This window comes from Anguilla anguilla, chromosome 1 (assembly GCF_013347855.1).
Source record: "Anguilla anguilla isolate fAngAng1 chromosome 1, fAngAng1.pri, whole genome shotgun sequence".
NCBI classification, from domain to species: Eukaryota; Metazoa; Chordata; class Actinopteri; order Anguilliformes; family Anguillidae; genus Anguilla; species Anguilla anguilla.
The window spans coordinates 73,767,143-73,776,340 of NC_049201.1; the positions used below are offsets into that span (position 1 = coordinate 73,767,143).

At 43.9% G+C, this 9,198-nt stretch overlaps 2 protein-coding genes across 2 annotated transcripts; one reads left to right on the plus strand and one right to left on the minus strand.

Annotated features, from left to right (window-relative positions):
• Nucleotides 1-608: 608 nt before the first annotated feature.
• On the minus strand, nucleotides 609-3,369 carry LOC118230103 (anionic trypsin-1-like). Its single transcript, XM_035422873.1, has 5 exons — nucleotides 3,275-3,369; nucleotides 2,537-2,690; nucleotides 2,154-2,413; nucleotides 1,721-1,857; nucleotides 609-877 (listed from the first exon to the last, which is right to left on the minus strand). The coding sequence occupies exons 1-5, from the start codon at nucleotides 3,312-3,314 to the stop codon at nucleotides 728-730; spliced, it is 741 nt and encodes a 246-aa protein (XP_035278764.1). The 5' UTR covers nucleotides 3,315-3,369; the 3' UTR covers nucleotides 609-727.
• Nucleotides 3,370-5,356: 1,987 nt separating this feature from the next.
• Nucleotides 5,357-9,124, plus strand: LOC118230101 (trypsin-like). Its single transcript, XM_035422858.1, has 6 exons — nucleotides 5,357-5,441; nucleotides 6,013-6,169; nucleotides 6,684-6,782; nucleotides 7,075-7,235; nucleotides 8,215-8,351; nucleotides 8,856-9,124. The coding sequence occupies exons 1-6, from the start codon at nucleotides 5,402-5,404 to the stop codon at nucleotides 9,003-9,005; spliced, it is 744 nt and encodes a 247-aa protein (XP_035278749.1). The 5' UTR covers nucleotides 5,357-5,401; the 3' UTR covers nucleotides 9,006-9,124.
• The last annotated feature ends 74 nt before the right edge of the window (nucleotides 9,125-9,198 follow it).

The window sequence follows — 9,198 nt, forward strand, 5'->3', positions numbered from 1 at the left end:
GGAACTAAAAGGCTCCTTCAGCCCATGGTTGTCTGCGTTTCCACCGCGGTCTAAAGTCCCGCGAAGATTAGGCAAATTAGCCCACTGACGTATGAAAAAGCGACGTTGTCGTCGGTCCATCTGTCCTATGATTTCTTCTGTAACCCCATACTACCACCGAAGAATGAATAACTACTGTACTGTATGTGTATTTCATTTTTAATATGTAGCTTTGCTGATAAATAATCTCCCAATTTGTGTTTGATAGTGGTTCATAAGCTTTGGCTTTCAATGCAAACTAGCACTGTAACTGAAAATTAATTGGAATTTGCAAAGTTACACTGAATCTAAAATTTTGTGAAACAAATCGACAAATAGCTAAAAACTAAAATTACATTTTCCATTTTTTCCCAGTTGTTTCATATCCCTGTTCCTTCTGGCTCCTATACTAATTTGAAAATTCAAGCACAGACACCCGCATTCTTCATTCTTAGCCATTCATGAATATGTACACAGGGGGACTTATACCATGGCATGGCCCCACACACACATAGTCCGCCTGCTTCAGTTTTGAAAAAAAAAAACTTCTACTGGCCTGGAGTGAGTTTTCAGCAATAATAATGGAGAGATTTAGGAGACAATGTTTTATTGGCTTAATTTTTATCAACAAGCAGGTCTACTGAAGACTGAAGACTTTCTTCAGTGACTCCAGGGCTGGGCGGCTTTGGCCGCGGCGGTGGTCTGAGGCCTAGTAGCTGTTGAGAATGTCCTTGATCCAGGGCAGCAGGGCGCAGACCTTGGTGTAAACGCCGGGATAGTTGGGCTGGGCGCAGCCGTAACCCCAGGATACGATGCCCTGCAGCTCGCCGTTACACGCCAGCGGGCCGCCTGAGTCACCCTGAGATTGGGGCGGGGGGTCACAGGATAGGGTCAAGAGAGCAGGACAGTGCAGATGATTGGATAGAAGTTAAAAAGAAAAAGGGGGAGGACAGTGTGTTAGACACAAAGCACAGACAAATGCTGAATAACAATAGTTACTTTTCTATTTGATTGTTGAAACAATCCTACCTAATCTATTTTATCTTATTTGGAGAACTACAAATGCTTGTGCGCAAACAGTCGTGTGTTCATAAATGGCCCATCGCCCGGCAAGGTGTATCACATGATACAATTGCTCTCCGCAGACTGCATCAGCGCTAGCATTTGAACTATCAAACTTAATTAAATTTAAATGAGTGTTTGAGCAGAAGATGGATTGTATGTCGCCATGGTGTGAGGTGAATTGTGTGCAAATTTCAATGGTCTGATTTGTGTTAATTAGACCAATTTAGTTGTTTTTCTGAAAATATTGGCTCAGGAAAAACACTGTTTTCATAGTTAAAGTTTTATGTGCACAATACTGATTTTAAAGTCACAATGCTACTTGATACATAGTTATTGTTTAAACAAGTGTTTAGAACTTATGATTTGGCACAAACAATCTCCACTCCCATTCACAGGGCATCTGTCTTTATGTTATTTGTGGGATTGTGGGTAGTAAAAAGGACAGACTGCAGTATTACGGTATTAGCAGTGAGAACGCATTGTGCTGATACCTTGTGCTTCCTTATCATATGCGCCGAAACCGTGTTGTGTTCTACTGATGGTATTTTGCTCCACACTCTCGATGTGAATGAATACATTGGGTTTAAGGATTGTAAGCGTTTCAGTTGGTGTAAGACGGCGTGACCATCCTCTGTACCTGACAGGCGTCCTTTCCCCCCTCCAGATAGCCGGCGCACACCATGTTTTTGGTGATCTGGCCGGGGTAGGAGCCCTCACAGTCCTGCTGGGACAGGATCGGTACGTCCACGCACTGCAGGTTGAAGGGGTTAAACACTGCAGGAAAGGTGGGGAGAGCGAGGGATGAGAGGAGGATGAGTGCAAATAATTAAACAGTAGGGAACCAGGCAGTAAGAAACCTGCAAACCTTTCACTTCGACCTAAAGAAGTAGCACGAGTACACGCTCTCTCTGTTCTTTCTTTCCCCAAGAAATATTGTAAGAAATATGACCAACTTGAATTGTCATTTTAACAAAAGCATCCCAACTTAGATTTCCTCCATGCATATGAATACCTCTAACGATTTGTCTTTACGGTGCATTGTATCTCTGTTTTCGGGACGGCGCTCTCACCCTGATCGGTGTAAATGTTGCCCCAGCCGGACACCACGCACCTGTCCCCGGCGACGGGACAGGCCGTGGGCAGAGCGATGGGCCGGACGAACTCGTTGACGGTGACCGGGTGGGCCAGCTTCAGAAGCATGATGTCATTGTCCAGAGTCTGGTAGTCGTAGCTCTGGTGCCAGTAGATGGCGTTGACGGACATGTACTGCTCCGTGCCCTCGTACTGCCAGATGTGGTGGTCGCCCAGGATGGCCATCTGTTCGTACGGGCTCAAGGAGGAGAAGAGAGAGGAGAGGAATATGAGAAAAAAAAAAAAAAAAAAAATATATATATATATATATATATATATCGTTTTTTTTTTTTTTGTTTGTTTGTTTTGTTGCAGTACTCACTTCATCCAGCAGTGGGCAGCGGAGATGACCCACTGGTCGTTTATGAGGGAGCCGCCGCAGAAGTGGTAGCCGATGTTGAGGGAGACTTGCCAGGGCTGGGAATGGCGCGGACACTCATAACCGCCGACGATCTTGTCTTCCAGAGGAGCTGTGGCTGACAGTGTCCGACAGGAGGGAGGGAGGGGCATGAATACACTTGAATAAATACAAAAGCTGCATTGGACCCAATACTGAACATGCGTTAGCGTTCTTGCTATGACTGCCACTCAGTATGTTATTTTGTACTACTTTCAAAGCTGCAGCATACAAACAAAATTTATATACTCTCCTTATTCCTTAAAACCAACAGCAGCCATTTTTTACTATTCACGATTCCAGTCAATCTGCAGGCAGACTGTTTTCAGCACTGCACCAGCTGATCATAGTTCCTCATTAAATGACTAGATCAATAATTTATTAAATTTGTATGATGGTAAATTGATTGCCAGTCAGTTTGTGATCATATCTATGTGATTTCATGGAGCCTTTCCATCAGTCCAATTATGTATCACTGAATATTCGTTGTCCCCATTTAAGAGTGTGAGAGTTTTGGTTCCTGTGTTGACCATGCCATACCCACTACAGTGTTGTTGCCAGCAGTGATTTTGTTTGTCTGTTCAGGTTGTGCATGTGAATGTACTGCATGTCTGCCTATGTGTATGTATGAGAATATGCCAGGCCTGTCAATCTGTATACTACCTGCTGAGCCCAGGAGCGCTAGTACAATCAAGCCAATCATGTTGCCAACACTAATCTTCACCCTGACTGAAAGCTTGGTGCTCTGCTACCAAGTATTTATAGTAGGACCTTTATCTGAGCGCAATGCCCCCCCCCCCCACCCCACACGCTCTCTCTCACACACACACACACACACACATTCACACTGTCTCTCTCTCTCTCTCTCTCTCTCTCTCACACACACACACACACACCTCGTTGGCCAGCCATGATGCAAGTCGCCCCCAAGTTAATAAGTTGCTTTTTTTTTCATGTGCTAATATCTCACGCTTAACATTGTGACATACTTCATACAAAACAAAATTATGGAAAGTATCAGCTGTTTAACAGCTGTAGGAATCTCAGAACTCACAAAATGAAATTGTCATTTCATCTCTGTGGGGGCAACTGAGGATCCTGAAAAAATGTTTAGCTGTGCTTTCTGTTGATTTCTGGGGGCATTTAGTCAGTTAGGCACTTTATGCTGAATTATGTGTTTTGAAATTACTGATCTGTTCCCTTTATATAAAAAATTTTCACAGTGTTCTCTGAACTCTTGATACTGTGGCATCTTAAACAGTTAGGAGTTAGACAGAACACCCTTTCTTAGTTCTCTGTATCATTTTTTAAATTATGGTTTTTGTTTTTAAGGCATTACTGTTTTTGGCCTGTTTTCAATATGTATTTATCATAAAATTTCAGCAGTAATTAAATACAAGTGTTATTACTTTTCTTTATGAACACAGATCAGCGATCTCAGCCATCACCAAAATGAACTTGTAAAGTTTATGCTAGTCTTCACGAATGTACTTGCAATGTAAAACAATGATGTAAAATAAATTATAGCATACGGTGCAGTGATAATACATGGCAAGTGAATCATGTTTTGACATTCAAGAATTAATATATTTTTTCAGGTTTTTTTTTGTTTTTTAAACCCTATGAACTTAACAGATGGTCATTTTCCACATTCTGTTTTTGGTCCACGCAACTTTTGGATTTAATTCAAGGTCAGACAGCATGTGTAGATGCTTGTGTGCTTTTATAGAGTGCGTCATAGCAAGTAATCAGGAGATTCTATCCCCTTAAGTTATTTTACTCACTGATTTCATAAATGTAACAATTTTTTTTTCTAATTCAAAGAACATATATGTATTATATGGTACTAATATAGGAGCATTTCAGAAATGATTTTAACATCATTTCTGAGTAAATTTCTCAGCAATCGAAAATAGAGTACCATGGGATTGAAGATTTCAAAATATCTACGAAAAGAAGCCTGTTTGAACGAGGTCAGGACTATGAAGCATTGTTTAATGGGAGGTGCTCAGAGAGGACTCTAGAGAGCATTAAATAATTAATTCACTGGAATCATTTACAACATGCATTGTGCATTAGTGCTAGATATATCTGGAAAGTGGTCACCCAGAGTTCCCCTGCTTAAATATAAATATCTTTTCTATATACAGTTCTGTGTTCCACTGCAGCTCTGCTGACAGCAGCAGGTTGGCTTTTTTGAGGTGCTTATTCACTGAAGCATGTATGCGATACAGTTGTGAACAAAAATAAAAAATAAAAAAAGAACAAAACGGTGGTGATAAATGGATAGATGAAACGATACAGAATCTCTGACTGGGAGTCATCGCTGTAAGCACGAACTGTCAATGCATCCATGCTAACGTTTTCATGTAGCTCATATAGTAAAAAAAAAAGTAGGAGTATGAACAATAGCAAAACACCATGGTAGTCATCTTTTAAATGGACAGCATTATTTAGTATTGTGTGTGCGTGTGTGTGTGTGTGCGTGTGTGTGCGTGTGTGCATGCGTGTGCGTGTGTGTGCGTGTTAGTTGGATGTCCAACTGTATATGGCCTTGTGCACCATGTTTCCCCCATAATTTCCAATATTTCCTTGCCAGGCATAAATGTCCTGCCAAGCAGAGGTTAACCATTACCTGCAGATTACCTGCAGATTACCTGCAGGTGTGTGTGTGTGTGTTGGGTGGTGGGAGTGGGGTGGGGTGGGGGGGGTGTTTAATGGTCAGGGTATAAAAAGGCCAGTGTGTGGCCTCCTGTCTTCAGCTGAGACTGTCTGCATTGACTGGACACCATGAGGCTTCTCGTACTGCTAGTGTTGGTGGGAGCTGCGGGTAAAAAAGACCATATAAATATGATATAAATAATTAATATAAAGATATTCATAATCAGTAGTTGTGATGATGAGCCTGCTGTAAAATGACAACATAAAATAACTGAAGCATTCACATTGTTTTGCTGTTATGACACAGGTCAGCTATAATACTGAGATGATACAATTTTACGATTCTAGCATAAAACCGTCTTTAAAAATGCTTCAGTCCTTATTGTAGTTACAGCCAGTGAAACTGCAATGGAAATCACACTGAATGTTTGCATTTGTTAATCATGCTGAATGTCTTCATGTCACCTTGTCTTCATGAGGCTGTGCAGTTATTCAAAAGAAATCTGATTTTAAGGGTACTGCAATTTACAATAATAAAGGGGATGTTAGTGTTTTATAATATACACAAATAACAAAAAAGAACCTACCGTACTGAGGAAAATTGTAAATTACAAGCAAGTGATCTGATATTTTCTACAAAATATTAAAAAGCTGTGTATCTCATGTATTTGCATTTGGGGTTGTAAGTCCCTGTATTCCCCAATAACATGATGATGATGGTATTTGCGGGTCCCTCTTAGTGGCGGTGCCCAGAGAGGAAGGCCGGATCATTGGGGGAACAGACTGCCAGCCCAATTCTCAGCCCTGGGTCGCCTCCCTCAACTACGGCTACCACTTCTGCGGGGCAGTGCTCATCAATGAACAGTGGGTGCTCTCTGTCGCCCACTGTTGGTACAAGTAAGTATTGCACAGAGTTTAAAAAGTGAGGCCAGCAGTAGGCCAATGGTCCCCATTCCCAATGGTTTATGTTGTCATTAGAACAATGGCTGACCATTTGTGATGACAATTCATGTGGTGCCTGAAACTGGATGAGATTTGTGAAGAGTAGGCCAGAGCAAACCCATGCTACTTTCTCCAGTGAGTCCAGTGAGAATGAAAAGTATTTCATTATCTACCTTTCATGTGCCAGCTGGTGAACAGTATGTAGAACAGCGAAGGGGTGGTGTGTTCGATGGCTTATAGCTTATTTTGGTGGTTTTTAACTTAGGTTGGCCAGCTTCCACAGTCATCAGCTGTGATCACCCCATTGATTATTTAATTAAACTGGGGCTCTTAAATAATTCAGATCAGAAAACCAATAAATACAGGGTCAATATGTATGCACCAGCCTCTGAACTGCCCCTCTCTCTCACTGATAAAACAAGCAATCTTTCTTCCTTGCTCCCCTCCTCCTTGTTCGTCCTCTCCCCAGCCCCTATGCCATGCAGATCATGCTTGGGGAGCATGACCTGAGGGTGTTTGAGGGCACTGAGCAGCTCATGAAGACTGACAACATCATCTGGCATCCCAGGTGAGCCTCTCTTTTCTATCCTCCCTATAACATACTGTTGAACTTTGGACTATTTTAAAGAAAATAATGAAAGGGCCTGTTTATCTGCCTCCTACGCACATTACCAGACAGTGCCCACCCCCTTCAATAATTATCACTGTCTCTATGACAATCAGATGTCGATTTTGTCCCCTTTGGATACCATCGCCATGGCTGTAAATTTCAGGCTGCGGCCACGTCCCCCTGTGTGCATCATCACGGTTGCTATGACTACCAGACAATGACTCCGCCCTTTCGCGCGTCCTCATTTCAGCTATGACTACCAGACTCTGGACCACGACATCATGCTGATCAAGCTGTTCCACCCGGTGACCATCACCAACGCTGTGCGGCCAGTTTCCCTGCCGTCCGGCTGCCCCACCGGTGGGATGCCCTGCACCGTAGCCGGCTGGGGCACCACATCGGTTTACCCTAGTGAGTGAGGCCATATCTTCCCTGTCTGTCAGTGGTGTGCCAGTGTGTTCCTCTCTTCCCCTCTCAGTGCACTGTGATGTCACTTTCCCTCCCAGTACTTGTGTTAAAGCCTGCTGCACATATCATCACCGCTACCTCAGCTGCTTCAGTTCTCTCTTAGTCAGGGCTCCTGTGAAAGATGCATTTCATTCTAATGCTGATGTCACAGTCACTACTGGTAACTGAAAGCAATGGCGTTCTAGAACACTGACTTGATTTTGACTTGAACATTCCACTCTTCTAAGGGTTAACGGATAAATAGCAACATCTGCAGTACTTTAAACAATGGCTGTGTCCCAAACCGCATACTTCCATGCTCTGAGTGCGCATAGCGAGCATGCCTCCATCTTGGAGTGCGAGTCAAAACCGAAGTTCGGTAGTGCGGAGCACGGATAAAGTACCCGGATACGCACTCCGTTTGATCAAAATTTGAAGTGTGCATCCGTGCATGCTCCGACTGGGAAAAATCCCATAATTCATTTAGAGAAAAACTGTTAGAAGAACAACGACAATGGCGGATGACGGACGTGAGGTTGTTCCTCCTGAGGCCTTCTACAAATGTAAGTAATTTATCAACAGTTTGTATGCTAAAATTCTTGAAAGTTTGAAAACATGTGGTACAGCACAATGGTAATATAGCCAGCTGAATAATGTGACTAACCGGAGCTACCAATCACCAGTTCGTTAACTAGCTGTCTTGCTATCCATACACGCAAAGTCCGATTTTGGACCACAACTTACTTGGTTTTGACTGTGTTTTGAGCCAGAAAACTTGTTTCAGGCGCTAGGTCCCTCATTGGACAATTAGAGCCATCACTCACTCTTTCTGCCAATCTTCTATGAGAGATGAAAACAGGAAACGGGACAGAGTGTGATGTTGGACACTGGACTGCACTGCACCTGTGTCTCACTGCGTCTCACTGTGTCTTATGTGTCACAGTGAACTTGCCCCTGCGCCTGCAGTGTCTGGATGTCCCCATTGTGGATGCCGCAAAATGTGAGAACTCGTACCCTGGGATGATCACCTCAAACATGGTGTGTGCTGGATACATGGATGGGGGCAGTGGTGTCTGCAACGTAAGTACCCTCTCTAGCTCTGGACCTTGTAAGTACCCTCACCACTGCTGGTCCTCATAAGTACCCTCACTGCCTCTGGTCCTCATAAGTACCCTCACTGCCTCTGGTCCTCATAAGTACCCTCACTACTGCCGGTCCTCATAAGTACCCTCACTGCCTCTGGTCCTCATAAGTACCCTCACTGTCTCTGGTCCTCATAAGTACCCTCACTGCCTCTGGTCCTCATAAGTACCCTCACTGCCTCTGGTCCTCATAAGTACCCTCACTGCCTCTGGTCCTCATAAGTACCCTCACTGCCTCTGGTCCTCATAAGTACCCTCACTGCCTCTGGTCCTCATAAGTACCCTCACTGCCTCTGGTCCTCATAAGTACCCTCACTGCCTCTGGTCCTCATAAGTTCCGTCACTGCCTCTGGTTCTCTGTCCTGTGCATGTTCGCCCATCCCTGTTTTACTGGTCTCTCTCTCTCTCTCTCTCTCTCTCTCTTTCTCTCTATCTCTCTCAGGGTGATTCTGGCAGTCCTCTGGTGTGCCGTGGGGAGCTGCATGGGCTGGTATCGTGGGGACAGGGGTGTGCTGAGCCCAATTACCCTGGTGTCTACACAAAGGTGTGCGCCTTCCATAACTGGATCAGGGAGACCATCGCGGCCAACTAACGGATCAGTCTCCCGCCTTCCTCCCTCCTCACAACCTCTCTCTCCTCTTCCTCTCCTTAAGTCAACCTCTTTCAGACAGTGGCTGTGTAAAAGACGAATTAAAGCTCTGTCGTACATTGGCTGGTCAGCTGTGTCTTCCTGTTTAAAGAATATTTTAAGTAGGGTCACCTTTTTTTTTACAAAGCAGGTGACC

Excerpts from the sequence above, each read along its gene's own strand:
- LOC118230103 (XM_035422873.1), bottom strand. The coding sequence starts at position 3,314 with ATGATTGGCTTGATTGTACTAGCGCTCCTGGGCTCAGCAG. Across the intron at positions 2,691-3,274 it reads AGCGCTCCTGGGCTCAGCAG|CCACAGCTCCTCTGGAAGAC; the intron begins GTAGTATACAGA and ends GGACACTGTCAG. Across the intron at positions 878-1,720 it reads GGGGAAAGGACGCCTGTCAG|GGTGACTCAGGCGGCCCGCT; the intron begins GTACAGAGGATG and ends CCCCAATCTCAG.
- LOC118230101 (XM_035422858.1), top strand. The coding sequence starts at position 5,402 with ATGAGGCTTCTCGTACTGCTAGTGTTGGTGGGAGCTGCGG. Across the intron at positions 6,170-6,683 it reads GTCGCCCACTGTTGGTACAA|CCCCTATGCCATGCAGATCA; the intron begins GTAAGTATTGCA and ends TCCTCTCCCCAG. Across the intron at positions 6,783-7,074 it reads AACATCATCTGGCATCCCAG|CTATGACTACCAGACTCTGG; the intron begins GTGAGCCTCTCT and ends TCCTCATTTCAG.